Source organism: Amyelois transitella, chromosome Z, assembly GCF_032362555.1.
Source record: "Amyelois transitella isolate CPQ chromosome Z, ilAmyTran1.1, whole genome shotgun sequence".
Classification (NCBI taxonomy): Eukaryota; Metazoa; Arthropoda; class Insecta; order Lepidoptera; family Pyralidae; genus Amyelois; species Amyelois transitella.
Window position 1 is genome coordinate 3,352,136 of NC_083535.1, and position 18,753 is coordinate 3,370,888.

General features: G+C 39.4%; 2 protein-coding genes across 5 annotated transcripts in view; one reads left to right on the plus strand and one right to left on the minus strand.

The window, feature by feature from the left end:
* LOC106130565 (uncharacterized) overlaps positions 1–18,753 on the minus strand; it is a 50,965-nt gene that overhangs the window by 12,057 nt on the left and 20,155 nt on the right. For 3 of the 4 annotated variants that reach the window (XM_060953417.1, XM_060953414.1, XM_060953415.1), the window contains exons 39-66: positions 18,625–18,749; positions 18,197–18,338; positions 17,797–17,950; positions 17,304–17,447; positions 16,873–16,980; positions 16,466–16,616; positions 16,190–16,308; positions 15,858–15,945; positions 15,187–15,400; positions 14,662–14,836; positions 14,033–14,181; positions 13,460–13,598; positions 13,114–13,237; positions 12,669–12,778; positions 11,929–12,116; positions 11,456–11,602; positions 10,930–11,140; positions 10,383–10,576; positions 10,191–10,267; positions 9,464–9,654; positions 9,061–9,176; positions 8,680–8,768; positions 8,286–8,416; positions 2,528–2,685; positions 1,932–2,057; positions 1,555–1,666; positions 1,089–1,265; positions 419–574 (exon numbers count right to left, since the gene is read on the minus strand). In XM_060953417.1, coding sequence (XP_060809400.1) covers positions 419–574; positions 1,089–1,265; positions 1,555–1,666; positions 1,932–2,057; positions 2,528–2,685; positions 8,286–8,416; positions 8,680–8,768; positions 9,061–9,176; positions 9,464–9,654; positions 10,191–10,267; positions 10,383–10,576; positions 10,930–11,140; positions 11,456–11,602; positions 11,929–12,116; positions 12,669–12,778; positions 13,114–13,237; positions 13,460–13,598; positions 14,033–14,181; positions 14,662–14,836; positions 15,187–15,400; positions 15,858–15,945; positions 16,190–16,308; positions 16,466–16,616; positions 16,873–16,980; positions 17,304–17,447; positions 17,797–17,950; positions 18,197–18,338; positions 18,625–18,749 — 4,015 coding nt within the window. The remainder of the gene's footprint in view (positions 1–418; positions 575–1,088; positions 1,266–1,554; positions 1,667–1,931; positions 2,058–2,527; positions 2,686–8,285; positions 8,417–8,679; positions 8,769–9,060; positions 9,177–9,463; positions 9,655–10,190; positions 10,268–10,382; positions 10,577–10,929; positions 11,141–11,455; positions 11,603–11,928; positions 12,117–12,668; positions 12,779–13,113; positions 13,238–13,459; positions 13,599–14,032; positions 14,182–14,661; positions 14,837–15,186; positions 15,401–15,857; positions 15,946–16,189; positions 16,309–16,465; positions 16,617–16,872; positions 16,981–17,303; positions 17,448–17,796; positions 17,951–18,196; positions 18,339–18,624; positions 18,750–18,753) is intronic. The other variant, XM_060953416.1, reaches the window with a different exon arrangement.
* On the plus strand, positions 6,724–7,299 carry LOC132903930 (uncharacterized). Its single transcript, XM_060953455.1, has one exon. It carries the CDS (start codon positions 6,724–6,726, stop codon positions 7,297–7,299), a length of 576 nt encoding a protein of 191 aa, XP_060809438.1.

Genomic DNA, 18,753 nt, shown 5'->3' on the forward strand with positions numbered 1-18,753 from the left:
TCATGAAGAGAGAACGTATAAAATAACGTGAACTTAATAAAGTGAGTCTTAAATTACGCTAAAAATGTTACGTTTTGTTTTCATTAAGTCTACTTCAACTTAATTTTACCACAATTCCACAAGCCACGAACAGAACACGGATACTTAAAAAGAGCAAGCGGAAAGGGATAACAACAAATAGAAAGAATAATCAAGGAAATGGTGAATGGTGGAATGAAAATCAACAGGTCGGTGAGTGTTTGTCTATCTCAAACTTCTTACACAATTAGTCTTCATGGGCATCTAGGTTTATAAGTACGGTAGTAGATATAATTATATGTACTTAAGATATAGTGACGTCATTTAGCCATATCTTGTAACCTATTTTGACAACAAATCTAATTTAATTTCACATAGTGTAATATAAGTGATCTCTCACTTTGTGGTTGCATAGTATTGCGAAGTCTGCTGAGTGGTCCACGGCCAGTTTTCCCGGGGGCGGAGCGCCATACACGCCGGGCTCCGAACTGTCCACCTCCAATTGTCCACTCACAAACGTCTCCCGGCCCATCTCCACGGACATAAAGAATGGTTTCTGATGGAAGAAAACGAAAAGTATTAGTATGCCGAGTTACAGAGGAATACAACTGCTCATTAGCGTTGTTGGATTGGCGATATGAAGGACTGATTAATTTGGCCATTCTATATATGTATATAGATATTTTGTAATAACGGCCTCTGTGGCGCACCGGTAGTACGCTTGTCTGTGACACCGGAGGTCCCAGGTTCGAATCCCGGCCAGGGCATGATGAGAAAAGAACTTTTTCTGATTGGCCTGGGTCTTGGATGTTTATCTATATAAGTAGGTATTTATTATGAAATAAAATATCGTTGAGTTAGTTTCTCGTAAAACAAGTTTCGAACTTACTTCGAGGCTAGCTCAATCTGTGTAATTTGTCCCGTATATATTTATTTATTTATCTGAACCTGGTAAAAATAACTTGCACAATGGCGCTGTATCATGCGCCCGCAGTATCAAAGCTATGGGGGCAATGTACATTGCCTCACTATTACACTATCATCAAGACAGATTTTCATCAAAGACTTACCTTGAGTACAGCCATCGGCAGCGATATAGCGGTACCCGGTTCCAACTTGCACAATGGCGCGGCGTCGTGCGCTCGTAGTGTCAACGCTATGGGGGCAGCGTTACATAGCAACACTACTGGACATAGCTGGATTTCCAGGCTGCACCCGCCGCCGGCGCGAACGGCTTGGTATCTCACCTAGAGAGGACGAAAAATATCGATAATAAATTGTAGCAAACATATCATATTGCTAAAATAGAATGACCATAACTATAAACATAACTAGCCTACCATATTGATTTTTTTTTTAAATTTCGCTTCTAGCTTATCATTTATGTCATTGCCATCCAAACTAAGCATACGCAAAAAATCAATTAAATCGGATGAAGATTTTAAAATGCTTCATAATTGAGTTGCACTATTTCAACCGAGATAAACATTCTAAAGCTAAATAAGTCTTTAAAAAGGATTTTGTATGGGTACTTACCGTGACATCACACCTGGGCTGCAGAAGTGCTGGTTGCCATGGCAACGGCCAGTGCTTCGTGACCAAGGAATATGGCCAGTTGGATGTGGCATTAAGAGATGAACGTCGCAGCCTATAGATAAAACATCAATTTTAACATAGAGTATCAACAATCACGAAATGTTGGTAACATTTAGTTTAGCCTGGCAATACCGCCGATCCCGATCCTATGCTAAAAAGGTGATCTGTCGTGTAATTCATGGCGAGCATTCCTGATTTGACCGTTGAGGTGGCAACACGAGTTTTTACATTTATACAGTTTTTGTGATGACAATAAATAAAAAACCCTCCAGAGGGTGATGAAAAGAAAATTAAATAGTTGTAACACGACTACTTACCATTGTTGCACTTCTTCGACGATGTCGTCGATATTGGCCACGGGCGGTCGTTTGTCGAACACCGATGAGTCAGTCACGCCATAATGCATGGGAACGGCTTCGCGGGTTACTGGACAATCTATGTTCCTACAACAAACATCATTCCATTAAAATAACGTACTTCAATACGTGTGAAAAATATTTATTATATAAAACTTTCGTTATTTAGTGATCTACTTACTGAAAGACAACACAACATATAGCCAAAAATAAAAAAGAAGCACATATATTTTGTATGTTGGTTCTTTGAGGAGTGTAGTAGAAGATAGAGAATTTGCTAAAATACGCACATGATCAGAAAGAAACGGTTTTAATTCGTATAATGCTGTGTAACTAGAAGATCAGATAGTATTTTTTAATTCATGAATTTTATATTTCAGCACTATCGGTCGAGTATAATCCACCTTCAAAAGCTTTTATTTGACGCATACGCACATACCATACCACACGAAACAAAAGCTAAATAAACTGGCATATTGTAACGACCGCGGACCAAACTTGCTTCAGAAAATGGATTGGGTCTAAAAGCCACTATGTACAGAATCCCAAAAACTTACTTGTATTGGAATGAGAGTGTGTGCCTTGCCGAAGTGGTCCCTGGTGCTAAGAGATGCGTACTAGTGCCGCGCCCTGGCGCCGTTTGTATCAACGTAGGAGGAGTCTCGTCGGGTAACTCCGCGGAGGAAACTGACGCCGCGTTTGTTGTTACCATCACCTGAAGATATAATACAGTTTAAAAAATGGTATTACGTGAGTGCGCCGCGCCGAACACACGCATCGATTTATTCACGTATCGATTATTCAAATTGCGCACGCGACGGCTGCGGTATAGTACATAATTTGTATAAAATTGTAATATAGTATTTTTAATATAAATATGGAGTGTCAAAAGTGCAAGAAAGTGCTATCCAAGAAGGGTTCGCATTTCGTATGCCAGGGGCCCTGTCAAGGACTTTTTCATAAGAGCTGTGTTAAGGGATTGGCGGCAGATATCAAGGCAGGAAGGAACAGAACTTGTTGCTATAACTGCGAGGAGAATGATACGGATGATGAAACAGAAGGGGAAGATGAAAAAACAGTACGTAAAACGTTAAAAGACATCCAAAAAACACTTATTGTTCTACCTTCATTAGAAAAACAAATGAACATCATCATTCACAGTATTAGCGTCCTTTCTGACAAATACGATACGCTGCTTGCGGAGCACGAAGTGTCTAAGGAGAAAATAAACAAGCTTGAGAAGATGATGATCAATACGAATAATAAGTGCACCTATCTTGAAAAGTGCAACTTGGCATTGGAGCAAAAATTACAAAATATTGAACAAACAACTCGCAAAAACAATATTGAAATAGTTGGTATTGAGCAATTACCGGGCGAAAATCTCAAGGACATTGTGGCCTTGGTCGCGCGCAAAATGGACGTCAGCTGCGAGGACATCGAGTCAATGACCCGCACGTATACTCCTAAACCGGGATACAAGCCCGCGCCTATAATTGTGAAGTTTGTGGCGACATCTCTACGCCACTCGCCACAAACATCAAATCAAACAACTACTGTCAATCATCGCTAAGAAATTGACGCGCTCAGCCAATAGCAGCGAAGAATCCAAATCGCGATTTCAGAGATTTCATGGATTGGAGCTATATATACAACCTCCGACACAACATCGTCGGAGCCGCGGTTCCCCAGGCATAACACCTAGCCTGGCGGAAGATCTTCCCTTTGGTGGCGGTCGAGCCGAATCATTGCTCCCGCTACATTGGTGACCCCGACGTGATTGGCAAGCAACCTTCATCATCAACTCCAATCCTCAGCATCACTCCTCACTCTGCAAGCAGTCTCACAGCAAGCCAGCAACTGGGTATCGCAGCAGGTCCATCGCAGCCGACTCACCGAGCTTCCTGGTCCTGTCTCCACCCGCACTCACTCTCATCGACTTCAGCGACCGACGCATCTACCGCAGCCCACGCCTGGATCTCTTCGACGGCCGCTCTTCTCTCCAGCGTGGCAGCTCTGCACGATTTCTCCCGGCGCCAAAAAGTCGACTTCGCTCTCTACTGTCTCGACTCACCGCAGACTACGAGCAACGCAACGGCTCACTCCTGACTCACTAGGACTTCGAGCAACTTCCGACTCACTGGAAGACAACTGGCACTTGCAAGCTACAACTGAAGCACAGATTGCACAGCAAGATCAAGACTTCAGACCTCCGGTCTTGGGGGGGAGTACTGTGGCGACATCTCTACGCCACTCGCCACAAACATCAAATCAAACAACTACTGTCAATCATCGCTAAGAAATTGACGCGCTCAGCCAATAGCAGCGAAGAATCCAAATCGCGATTTCAGAGATTTCATGGATTGGAGCTATATATACAACCTCCGACACAACATCGTCGGAGCCGCGGTTCCCCAGGCATAACACCTAGCCTGGCGGAAGATCTTCCCTTTGGTGGCGGTCGAGCCGAATCATTGCTCCCGCTACAAGTTTAAAACTATAGGCACGGGGACGCGTGATCAATGGTTGTCCCAGAGACGTAAATTACTGGAAGAGACGAGTTATAACATCGTGGGTGGGGCCTTGAGAAGCAGAATTTATGTCAATGAAGACTTGACCAAACCGACTAGAGCCTTATTATGGAATGTAAAAAAGGAACTTCGAGGATTATATAAATACATCTGGGTCACCAATGGTAAAGTTCTTGTCAAGAAGTCAGAGGGCGATAAGGCTTTGTGGGTGAAATCGGACAGCGATATTCGTGAATTAGCAAAGTGAATAGGTATTTAATGCAGTGATTATCGTGTTTATCCTTATTATTAAAATTCACACCTTTAAGTGACATAGACCACGTCGACAATTCAGTAAACTATGTTCGTGTAAGCAACATAAGTGACTTCTATGACTCTTCTAGATTTAATAGTGATTGTGATATTTGTTTATTACATGTAAACATACGTTCAATTAAAAAACATTTTGACGAATTACTCGTCTCACTGCATGGACATTTACATAAAATTGATATAATAGTACTAACAGAATCTAATATAAATTATAGTTTATTATCCTTTTATAAAATAGATGGCTTTAATTTATGTTACTATACACGTTCGGGGCGAAGCGGTGGAGGAGTTCTAGTGTATTCTCGCGCGGGATTAGTCCAGCAGGAGGTAGATAGCTCGACAACGCCTGCGCTGGCGATGAGCGCGGCAGAATGTGTTTACATAACGCTGAATATTGCAGGTGAGCAGTTACATATTATTTCTATTTACAGACCTCCAAAAGTTAATAAAAAAGATAAAACTGTACAATTCTTATCAGAACTTAATATTTTATTAAATAGTCTACCAACTAATTCCAAAGTAATATTATGTGGAGATATAAATATAAATTTGTTGAACAGTCAAGATAACAATGTGATTACCTACGAAAATTTAATGACAGAATATGGTTTTACTAAATGTATTCATGATATAACAAGAAAGGAAATACTTAATGGTAAAGTAGTAGAATCATGCTTGGATCATATATATGCTAGACATAGTTCAGCTGCAATTTGTTCAGCGGTAATTGAACATAAAATATCGGATCACTATTATGTGACTGTATTGATAAAATGCAAAGATAACGCAGGCGGGCCGGCCGCCGCGGGTCCCTCCACTGCTGCGCGCCGCGTGTTAGATAACCGCCTAGTCAGGGAAAAACTTTTAGCTACTGATTTTCAACACCTGTTAACAATTGACTGCCCTATAAAATTGTACACTGCTTTATGCGAAATTTTTACTACCATATATAGTCAATGTTATAAGAACATAGTGATTAATAATCGTATGAGAAATAAAAACTGGGTGACAGAAAAATTAAAAAAGATGATATTAGAAAGAGATAGACTGTTTAAAATATGGAGCAAAGAACCAAATAATATGATAAATAGACTAATTTATACCAAATATAGAAATAAATGTCATAAGGCGATAGCTAAATCCAGGAATAATTATGATAAACAGTGTATTATAGATTGTAACAAGAATATTAGGAAAATTTGGGAAAAAATAAATAGTATGCTAGGGAAGAGTAAAAATCTTTAGATACAAATATAGTTAATAGTATGAGGATCCAAGGTGGTACTGAATATATATGTAATGAGTTTGCAAGAACTTTTTCTAAAGAGATAGACTCAATTAAACATGACTGTAAATATAAATGGCTAAATCGAACAAGTTATGTATATAAGTCGGACAGGTGTATGAGATGGCAACCAGTTGATGCAAAAATAGTTAAAGGTATTATAGATAAAATGGATGCGAAAAAATCAGCTGGAAGCGATCTCGTACGCATGTGTGACCTGAAGTTAATATCCGAAAGAGTAAGTCCCGTTATAGCTAGACTAATTAACTTATCTGTAAAATATCATAAATTCCCAGATAAATTAAAGGAGGCAATAGTAAGACCAATTCATAAAAAAGGAGATCGTAAAGACTACAAAAATTACAGACTTATAGCTATTTTATCTAGTATAGACAAAATAATTGAAAAGAGCATAACAACTCAACTCGGATCTTATTTATCACAAAATAATATTTTAAATGACTGTCAACATGGCTTTCAGAAGGGTAAAAGTACTAGCTCATTATTGTCCATTTTTACAGATGAAATCAATTCACATTTAGCAGATAAAAAAATTGTTGTTGCAGTATTTTTTGATTATAAAAAAGCGTTCGACACCCTAGATACAGATACCCTTTTGAAAGCTATGAGCGAATGTGGAGTCGACAAGCCACTTAACGACTGGTTCCGCGACTATCTAACCGGGCGCTCATATCGTGTCAGGGTTGGAGATGCGCTCAGCGCGATGACGGCGGTACGCTGCGGGGTACCGCAGGGCTCGGGGTGTGGTCCCGTGAGCTACCTAATGCACGTTAACAGCCTGTGTGGTGCACTGCAGCACTGCACAGCGCACATGTTCGCGGATGACCTCTGCATGCTGCTCGCCGGCGCTGACCTGGCGGAACTCCTATCTTTGGTACAATGTGATGTGGACGCGGTCGTTGAGTGGTCGCACGACAACGGAATTCTATTGAATACCTCTAAAACTAAATATATGTTAATACACTCTCCCTATATTGATCTTTCCAAACAACCATCAGCATTGCCTATAACAGCTCATTCTTATTCCTGTATTCATAATAAAAATATATACTGTACTTGTGAACCCATAGAACGTGTAAATTATATAACCTACCTTGGAGTTATTGTAGACGATCGTTTTTCCTGGACACAACATGTCAATTACATATGCAGTAAATTAAGAATTTGTCAAAAGAAGTAAATTTTATCACTTAAGTTTCAAAGTTCCTAGGAATATCTTAAAATGTTTATATTTATCACTAGTAGAACCTATAATTAGCTATGCTCTTGATTGTTATGGACTTACATTTAAAACCAATTTAGATAAAATAGAAAAAATTCAAATTAGATTTCTAAAGTTTCTGGTCAATAGTAAAACTAAAAATAAAGTTAAAAAAGATTATTATCTACTTTTTAAAATATGTAAGATTCTTCCAGCTAGTGTAAAGCATAAATATCTTATAATATTGAATAATCATAACAATCAGACGCTAAATGTCACTAGTCATGGTCACAGTACTAGGTCTGTGACTGCGGGCAAGCTGGAGGTACCCAGAGTAAGTAATTACTATGGCGATAGAACATTAAAAAAACGCTTGCCCTACTTATTGAACAGTTTGCCCGCAGACATTAGATCTGTATGTGGGACCAACGCATCAATTAAAAAAACTCTTCTCAAATTCTATAGAAGTATGTAGCTTAAATGAGACTGACCGCAGTCAAACTGTGAAAACAGTTTTGCGGAATATTGTTTTTAAGTTTCATTATGATTATTGTGTAATAAATAAATAAATAAAAAAAAAAAAAATATTCACGGACGCCAAAAGTAAGTTTTTGAGGCCAAATTTGCATAATCGTCACCCGAATATTTTATCCTAAAACATCCGAATATTTTTTTTTGTGTATACGAAAATCTAGATGCCAAATGTGTTGCTTATCGTTAAATTCAAAAACGGGTCAACCGATAGGCAATTTTTTTAGGCAAACAACGAAGGTTCTTATGAAGAGAAAAAAAACGTAATGGTTACAAGGAAGTTACAAGGAAGTTAGTTAGTTTGTTTGAAAACTCTTACAGCACTTTTTTATGTGCTAATGTGTCAAAATAACAAATTAGTTATTTTAGTTAAATCCTAAATACCGTCCTGGTTTACGGGATTTATTGCGTTGTCTAAATTAAGTGATAGTTACCACTGTGTCTAGCGGAAGGTGCGAGTGTAACACGTAGAGCGGCCACACCGTAGCGAGAACTCGGCCGTCGCTGCGGGCTCGGGTCACGCGGCACCATACCGATGTGTACGGCACGTCGCCTGCGCTTGGTACTGTCGACAAAACACATACTAATGATCGCCTATGTCCCACCAACCTTCAGGTTATACGAGACGTTTCATGGGAGGAATGCGCTGCTAGAGCGTTTGCTCTCTAACAGCGTACCCTTTCATGACTCCCTACAAAATGTCTATGGTGCAACTTTACTTCGTAAACTTAAACTTTACCATTAGGTTAAGATTTAAAACCATGGTTGAAAAAGTAATTGAAAACTAACGCTTGCATGGAAACTTAAATAATTAACAAAAAAATTTACCTTTCACCAGCCAAGGCACATTCTCTTTGGGACACTCCTTTAACGGTATATCTCCAGACCAGCCGGCCTCATGGGCTAGAAATTTAACCCTGAAATAAACATTGATGTAAGACACAATGCATTCAAATTAAAATAAAAGATTTTGTTTAAAAACTTCAAAAATTAAAGGCCCACAAATTTCTCAATTTTTCCAAATTTCTTACTTTACTTAAATGTATGAATTTAAGTTATGCTTGGGAAATTTGGGACTAATGTCACAAAATAAATGGATCACAATTCACACAGTGTTTTTCTTATAATTGTTTTCAAATAAAGTCATCTGGTACAAACAAAGACAAACAATTAGCAGTAACACAGTATGATAAGTATACTCATACTGACTTGAGCACCATCTCGCAATCCGCCCCGCAGATGACAGTCCGTCCAACGGACTCCGCCGTCAATTCCCCAGAGCAGACTGTACGCCATTGGTTTGTCACGCTGCAACGAGCCCGCACCTGTGCATTTAATCGGTTATTTAAATAATTTGCTCACCCGAAAGTCGTCAACTTCTCATTGTCATTTATTTTATTGGATGTTATAAAATAGGAAACGAGGTATGCTCTTGTTTCATAGGTTTTCTTTGGCTACGATCGTAGTCCTAGTTTTTCAGTTTTGAAGATCATGTTATTAGTGTCGCTTCGCCACTAGATGTACGGATATCTTATAAACCAATCTTTAGTTTTCAAATTTTGAGGATTGTATGAGTGAGTGAGTGAGTGTGAGAGTGTGAGTGAATTCCTACCTTATACAGCAAGTCGTGTCTCAGCATATTGGCAAGCGTGAGCCGGCCCACCAGATGCATGCTCTTGGTGGCGCTGGTCTCCTCGACCCTCACGTACATGAACACTCCCGCGCCGGGAATTACTTTCCCGTCGCCGAGGCATTCCCCTTCTTCCAGGCGAACCCGAGTGGAGCCAGCGACGAATGGTATGCCTGGTTATGGGGAAAATTTAAATTATCTCTCATCTATTAACTATTACCCTAAAACTCCACACATATAAGAAAGAAATATATTTAGATAATAGATTTACACTGGGTCATCTAATCTTTATCTCTCGCTTAAACATTGCCCAAATACTTATATCATTATCAATATCTACTAAATCGGCCCAGCTATTCTCGATATTAGACAAATAGTATGTTTATATTAAATATTGATATTAAATAAATGGCTCGACCGCCACAAAGGAAACATTTTTTAGAAATATATGTGATCTTACATGTTCCGCCAGAAGTATGGCATGTAAATATTGTTTTGTAATAATTGAGTTACTTTCAAAATTAATAATTTAAAAATTAGTTATTATACAATTTTAGTGAAACAGCGGCTCCTACCATGTTCAGTCGCCGATTCTTTACGAGTATATGCTTCAGTCCGGTGGAAACTGAGCTTGTAACCACTCTTCACTATTATTTGTGTGTGGCGTAGAAATGCATTGGAAAGTCGTAACACGTATTGTAAAACTTACTGCTGGACCAACGCCAATCTGTCGTGGGTCCGGCCACGGCGAATCTTAACCTTTTCTTCGCCGTTGGAGAACGCCATCTATGAAGTGAAAATTAAATTATTGAGTTGTTTACGATCGGTTAAAGTAAAGTTTGAAACACATTTCATAAAATCTACAGTTATATATTATTATTCTTTTAGATATAAAACATACCTATAAGCAAGCCTGGCCCCAGGTGCTAAAGGAACAACTTCGTCTGTCCCTTCTTGTCCCACTCGCAAAGCGGACCCACAGCTGTTGTGTATCCACAACGAAACTCTGCCTTCCAAAGCCGCCGCTGTCGCTTTGGCGATGTCGCCTTTCGATATATAATGTTCTTGACCCTTCTCTTCTTGCGAATTCTTCTGCTACATGAAAAGTTTGGATGTACAAGTGGATTAAATCATATTCATAACACTGTAATTTAATCACATATCAGCCACTTTAAGCAGTTGAAGTCCACTGAAGATGTGACACCAAAGAGGGTTTGGAGTGAATGAGCTCACCAACGCTACTTCTACTCAATTTTATTTAAGGCGATTTGTTCAGGGTCGCAACATACTAAAAGCTTTGATGTCTAGGAAATAGGCATTCGAACACGTAGTACATCGTACGAATTAATAAATACATGAATTAATCACCCTTTTCTATTACATTTAGACAAGTGAATTCGTTTTTTTTTTGTTTTTTGAATACGTTCGAAATTTAAAAAACAACTAACCTGACTAATGCCTTCCAACCAGTCCGTGGCTAGTGCGTGTATCGTTCGCACGCGTGGCACGTTCAGCGCGAAGTGCAGCCTCGTACTGCGACACCGCACTCGAGTCTGCGCCGCCACGCCGGAGTCCCGGGGCAAGGAGACTGCGCCACGGACACGGAATTCTTCCACCATTTCCTCGATAGCCCCGGTGGCGGTTTCCAGGATATCCGCGCTGGTGGTGGAGAAATTATCAGTGAGGATGGATTGATAAAAAATTGAATGTTGAGACCATTTGTTCTGTTCTTTAACAACTTTAGCGGAAAAATATGTACGGCGAACCCTCCGTTGCTGCTGCCTTGTGTCAATAAAACTTCTTCAAGAGCTTACTTTTCGCCATATTTAAATGCATTTATTAACAACATAAAGTTAAGGTTCCAACCAAAAGTCGCATGCAAAGGTAATATTCTTATATTGTTTTGACAACATGTCCTTCAAGCTTTGTTCAGGTTTTGCAAGTAATGTTATACACTATTTTAGGTTTACTTACGATAGTTTCGTGTCGTAAGAGAACAACGACCCGGCTTGCGAGCCCATATGTAGAGTGGCGTTGAAGTCCCTTGCAAGAAGCGTTAACACGCGGTGGCTTCTCATCAGAGGCCGAGACACATAGTAGCCCTCCAATTCTGTCGCGCGACTGTTAAAAAGAACTTTGATAATAACTATACTTTTACATTTACATATCAATTTACATAAATTTTTGCACGTTAAGAATATGCGCATGATTAAATCTTCTATACATAAAAAAAAATATTATAATATCACTAATATACACTACAAAAGTATTAAAACACGTACACGTGTCGCCTGCCTAAAAATTCGACCCTCTTATATATGAACATACGTTTATATGAACAGGGGATGAAAGTTTAAAAAAAATATTATTATCTTTGTAAAGACATAGCCATACCAAGAGGGAGAAGTACATGGTGTCATGTTCCTTTGTAAGCGATTATATATTACCTGGAAAGCTTCGGCAATGAATTGTGCAAGTTGACATCGAGGCTGACGAATCGCAAAGCGAGTCTGAGTCGCGGCAACATGCGAGGTGCGAAGTACGAGTCCACTCGCAACACGCCCGATAGTTGCTCGGCGGTGACTCCGCTCTCAGGAGTGGGGACGGCGTGACGATCCGGTGATGCGTCGGTTATCTGTTTGTGGTTAAATACATATGATATATTGTACTAGCTGTCCCGGTAAACGTCGTTTTGCCATATAAATAATTTTTAAGTTATTTCTAGTTAAAAAAATATGTTAAGGGTGGACAACCCTTTACACTTAGGGGTATGAAAAATAGATGTTAGCCGATTCTCAGGCCTACTGAATATGCATGCAAAATTTGGTTTAAATCGGTAAAGCCGTTTCGAAGGAGTGCGGAGCCAAACATTGTGACACGAGAATTTTAAATATAAGATGTATAAAGCTCAAATAGAAATATAGCATATTTTTTGGTATTGCTCTTCATATAGCAACGAGGAACGAGGGCCCTGTAGTCTGCTATTTTTCTGGTCAAGCTTTAGTTTATATGGTTTTCAAGAGTTTGATTGCTAAACGATGCTCTCACGGTAGAGAAAACATTCGTATAAAAACCGGTATCCAATATCATAGTCAAAACGCGCACCCCGCACCTCCTATCAAAAAGGCGAGGATGTAGCCTGGTTTAACGCAAGTAAGAAGAAAAATAGGTAAAGAAAATAACATACCAAAGGATCTTCTTTCGGCATGTAGTTGAACACATTGAACTCGAAGGGTAGGTCTTCTTCGGTGTTTTCGTCGCAAGGCCGGAAACGCCAAGTCAATGCGAATACTGCTTCTGTCAAAAATATTAACATAATAATTATGGATGTAAAATTTGCTTCTTCCCTTAGCTCCTTTAGGAATTTGTTTTTTTTTTTATGTCGGATGTTATAGTTATACTATACGCAAAAACTTTTTTGAGTGGTGGCTACATTCTTCTACTTCAACAAAACTCACTTCCAACCGGCATTTAAAATACAGCTTTGCAATAAAAATAACAATGAATTATCTTTTTCTTCTTTCTTTTAATAAATTTAACAAATCCGTACCCAAAAATGTATTTCTTTTAATTTCATTTCTTATTTGCAAACCTATTTCATTTGCAAACTTCATACAAAGAAGACCACGTACCAGGGGGTGTAACATATAGCTTAATTTCCCTAGGCTCGCTGATCGGCAGCGTGAAATACGTGTGGGCCATCCATCTTTTCTGTATCAGGCTGTATAGCTCGAGAACGCAGTCTACCTCTTCGTCCTGAAAAACAATAATTTGCTGTATATATACCGATTATATATAGACTGACGACGAATTACAGTTTCTTTTTCTTCTTATACGTCACAAGTTCAGAGTGATTTGAATTCGCCTTCTTCTGTGGCCACATATCTCTGACTATTTTCGGAGGTAATTTTCTTTATCATGAAGGTTATCAAGACTGAAAATTTGAATTAAATTTATGAGAACTGCCATTCCACTTACCAGTCCAGGTATAGGAAATGCCACAATCCTCGTGATGGCTCTGGGATGAGGGTATCGCCAGGACACCGAGTGCCCATGAACCATCACTTGATAAGCCATCGGCAGTTGCCCGCCGCTCACCATTTTGAAGGCGCCACTCCTAAAAATTACATACGTATAATCACGGCTTTATGCCATAGGGTGAGAACCAAGGCAACAGTCTCGAAAAGACGACCAAAAATAATATAATATCTAAACAAATAAAATGTTTTAAAGTACCTACATTTAATAGAAAATCCAAAAACGCGTCATCCGAATTTCTCTGTATTCAGATAATCACTTAAAAACGTAATGTTGGCCAAAAGACTTTCACCTTCATCGCTTGTGGTGGACGAGTAAGAATGACACAATTTTTTTGGGATGTTTTGCGCTTATGACCTGATAATCTTACTGCAGTGCAAATATGGATATTTAAAAAATATATATTTAATAGTCAATAAAAAAAAAATATTAAATATTTTTATCTACATTAAATTTTCTAGAATTCTCTTATCTCGTTTTATTAAGAATCCATAGAAATTTTATTTATTATACCTCAAATCGTCCTTATAGTAGTGGTCAGCCAAATCTGCATCTTCCGTTACCGCCGTCGAGCTCGTCCGAGGCGACGTGAGCGAGTCTTTGTGACTCTCGTACAAAGTGTGCTCGCTCTCGAATAAGGTTCTCGTCTTTCCGGACTCTGGCTGTATAATACACCAGTAGAGGAAAAATTTTAAATTAAAAATGACCGCAAAATCATTGCCTATAACAGGGTTAATTTCTCCAACAAAGCGGTCATCAAGATCAATCTATGAAGTAATATTTAGTTATTGGAAATCCCTTAAATCTTTTTTAAGCAGACTCCTATAACATCATAGCTATTCGCCGTATGACAAATTTTGATTAAATCAATTAATTGATTTCTACTATTCATCAATTGAAAGAAGCATAAATGACCTTACCTTTTTTTGTTACACAGAAGATGAAAATGACCTTTTTTATAGTCGCTTAGCGAGTTCGAATGTTGAGCACTGAAAGTGTAACCATGACCTTGTTGGGCTTCCCTGCTAAAGATATAGAGGTCTGACAGAGGTCACTTCGTAACTCTCGAGAGAGGTTAAGTCGCAACCAGGACTAACGCAGGGAGGATTATAAATATCAGATATATAGAAGAAGATAATCACCTTATTATTTATAGTCGCAAAGAGTTCGAGTATGTCGTTCAGGGCAGCGAGGTCTGATGGCCGCAAGTCTATCGTGACGTAGTCCAAATTGAGAGATCCTCTGACAGTAGGCACGTGAGAGTTTGAGCCGAATTCTGCACGACGCCACGCCTCCCATGTCGCTTCAAGATCCATTCTGAAATTAATGTTTTGTAATGAGATTGGTTGACAAATAGACGAATCAAGTCCCATTATTAACTTTTAAATGAATAGTAGAATCCCTGAGAACGTGGGTGCTCGAATAGTAAACGTATAAATAACAAACGTAACACACACGTAACAGGGCAGATCTTAGATATATGAGATGAGAGTTGCTTCGTGTAAAAATCATGAACCTTTGCCACATAGGTGAGGACCCGACTGGAACTAACTTCAGGGGGATGGAAATAAAATGCACAACAGTAAATGTACTTTAGAGTGAAGAGTCTTGATCGAACAGTCAGGTTCATTCGGACCACCTCACTCCTAGAGACTAACAAAACTGACCCCATCATCATCGGCTGCAGTATGAGCTGCCTCCGGTCCCCAGGCGGCCCGGCGGCCACCAGCAGCGCCGTCACCAGCCCCCGGGCCAGCACTCGCTCGGGCCGCGCCCCACACGCCACCTGCAGCGAGGCGGAGTCCCAGCCGCCTGTGCCGCATGAACCGGAGACGCAGATCTGACCGGTTTGGACGGTCACGCTTTCCATTGAGTATTTAACTGTGGAGTTATATTGATTAATAACTTTTAGGGTTCCATACCCTTAAAGGTAAAAACGGGTTTCTATTATTAGGCCTCCGCTGGCTGTCAGTCCGTCTGTCTGTCACTAGACTGTATCTCATAAACCGTAATAGTTAGAAGCTGAAATATTGATAATAATTTTAATGTAATTAAGAAAGGTTCTCTGGAGGCTGTGGCTCCCCGCGATTCGGGCAGGTGCGTCTGATTGGTCGGAAAAGTCGGTTAACTTCATAGGCCTTCGGTGTGACTCGCGTTTTCCCTTCAGGGCTAGAGGTTATTTGTAGATTCACATGACATTTTATGTCCGGTGTGTGCCATAGACTCATATCTTCTGGGGTTTGGCGAGCCGCGTCGCGCTCGAAGCCAGCTTAAGGCTGTCTGTCTGTGGTCTACCCCGTAAGGAATAAAGACGTATTTATTGATAAATAGTTCTTACCCATAAATCGTCTCAGCTTATAAAGCACATGATCCTCAGTCGGAACCGCTAGATGCATTGAACTGCCTGTTATTACTCTATCTTCAATCTGCAACAAAATTATCCCCCATAACATCCCTTACCACGGCTTTGGCTTCTTTTCTAGCTTTTTATTAAAGACGTAAAAGATTTCCACATTGCAAGTTAAGTTTGTGGTAAAAATAAAATTGCGAAACACAATCAAACAGTTCTGCCGACTTTTCACAAAAATCACTCTTGGTACTTCTCAAACGCCTGTTTCATAAGTAGCAACACAAGTCTCAGATAAATTGATTTATTGTTGATCAACATACCAGCATAAGTATACTCTTGATTCTTCTCAGTCTATCGGCGCTCACTTCCACTTGCACCGGTCGTTCTACGTCCAGACGCATGGTGCCTCGAGCACCGGTTGATGAATGTAATGTTGAACCTAAAACGGGGGAAAAAAAATATATAACTTAGATATATCGGTGGCGGGATCCGACACACTCTTGGCTGTTAACAGGTACAGGTCCAATAGTCAGGTAAATAACTAATTCTTTAGGGTGATAGATGTAATATGTCCTAGACTTCACATTAAATCTTACCATTAGGCGCCACAATCTTCATGGTTGCTAAAGCGGGCGGTATATCGGTGGCGGGGTCCGGCACACCCTTGGCGGTAGACAACAGAGGCAAATGCCAATGCCCCTCCATTTCACCAACGCCAAGCCCCAACCATACGTTGAATAATGACACCTGTATACAAATTAATGATTGAATAACACTCGAAAGTTCCATGCACACTTACAGTAGGTAAAATTACAAAAAAAATTGCTTTCAGATTTTGATTGAAGTTAAACTCAGGACGACTCCTAAAGAAAGCGTAGGTATTTACTTTATTAATACTCTTTTACCTATGAAACTCTTTTGGTAACCTAAGACAAAACTTATATAAATTGAACCAGTATTTCAAATAGAATTCCAAATCTGGATAAATTAAGCACTAAGTTACCTGTAAACTTTGTTGATTCTTTTTCTTCCAGTAATACAAGTTTGGCTGATACAGCGTCGCGTGCATTAACGGCAGGTTTCCTTCGCATTTTCGGGCTATTGGAAGATTCTGCAAATATAGCGTATATCTTCGTTACTATTTTATCCTCCTAAGAAGAAAGACGTGTCTGTCTGTCTGCGACATCGTAGCTCCCGAGAGTTTGAACCGATTTTGATGTAGTTATTAAGTGTGAATTAGTCTGGAGTGGAGATCCGCGGAGCCGCCGTCACTAAATGTCGAAAAACCTACATATTTTTTCACGACTCCCTCAATAATGGTATGAAATAAATACAGTGTTATTTGAAAAAATGTGACTTAGTGTTAAAAAAATATTTTAAAACAAAAATAAATATATATTTTTATTATCTTCACGAAAATTTGACAATACTAACAGCCATATCAATGTTGGTGCGCGCGAAATCGTCTCTCCTCACGTCGTCGGTGATACTCTCCCTGCTTTCGCTCTTCGAAGCGTTTTCCGAACGCAAGGACTTCGTCGTCTCCGTTCGTTTCATCTCCTCTTTTGGTGGTAGGTCCTGTTTTTTATATATATAATGTATACATACACATTAGGTATTTTATTTAATTTGAATTTTCTAAAATATAAATGTATATGTAGCGAATGGAACATGCAGAGGTCGTAAGAAAATGTAAAAATCTCTGTCTACCCCTTTGGGAATAAGGCGTGATATTATGTATGCACATAGTAATAAGTATGTATTTCTATATATTCAATATCACAGATATCCCTGTATTTAATATACATATTATAAAATCCCACTTCTTCCCCGGAGGGTAAGCAAAGCCTACATCTTTTTCTTGCCACATTATCTGCATATTTATTAGCTTAATATTATGCAAGTTGTCCCATATTAATTTATTTACCTTTACATCCTGTTGCGCCTCCTGGTTTGAGGCATGATAGTCGGCAGGCGTTCGCAGCGCCACTATTTCCGGGCTGTTGTCGTCCGCCACGTACAACGAAATCTCGATGATGCCCATCGTTACGAACACTTCTAGGTATTCCGATGAATCAGCACTGAACAGGCGAAAAATACAATTTTACCAGGAAGATTACAAACACGACAAATATGGAAAGCCCCTTAAAAAATTCCCTCCCCGCGTCTCTTTTTCCCGATACATACAACTTGAGGATTTTCAAGGCAAGAGTGAATAGGCATTATTTAAGCTTGGGTGCACCTTAGGCTTCATATTGTTTACCAATAGGCAGATTGAGATCAAGCGCATTCAAAACGTCTGTCATATAATATTAGTAAGCGATTACCAGGCAGTATCTGCGAAGACCACGGACACAGCTTTCTTGAACGGCACAGACGTATGCCGGTCTAAGTGTCGCACCGACTTGTTTGTGGAGTGCTGAGAGGTGCCAGTGTCGATTCCCGAATCGGCCTTCATTGTTTCCGAAGCTGTATTAAAGATAAATAATATATATGTAATATACATATGTATATGGAAAAATTACACAGCTTGAGTTAGCCTCGAATTAAGTTCAAAACTTCTGAAACGAGATAGTGACTCAACGATATTATATTTATTATAGTAAATACTTATACAAGACCCAGGCCAATCAGAAATGTTCTTTTCCTAACCTAATCTAACTTTCGAAACATTTATTCAAGAACGTTGACAAAGCATATGCAATTACTAAACATTTAGCAAAAAATAAATTCATTGTGTTTAAACACTTCTCACCATCAACTAATCCGGTAACTAATAACGATGACGAGGATTCCTCGGAGTACTCCTGACTCTTGAGCAGATCAGCGTATGGACACACACCGAACTTTTCTTCTCTATGACTCAATATTTTGGTAGTTCTGT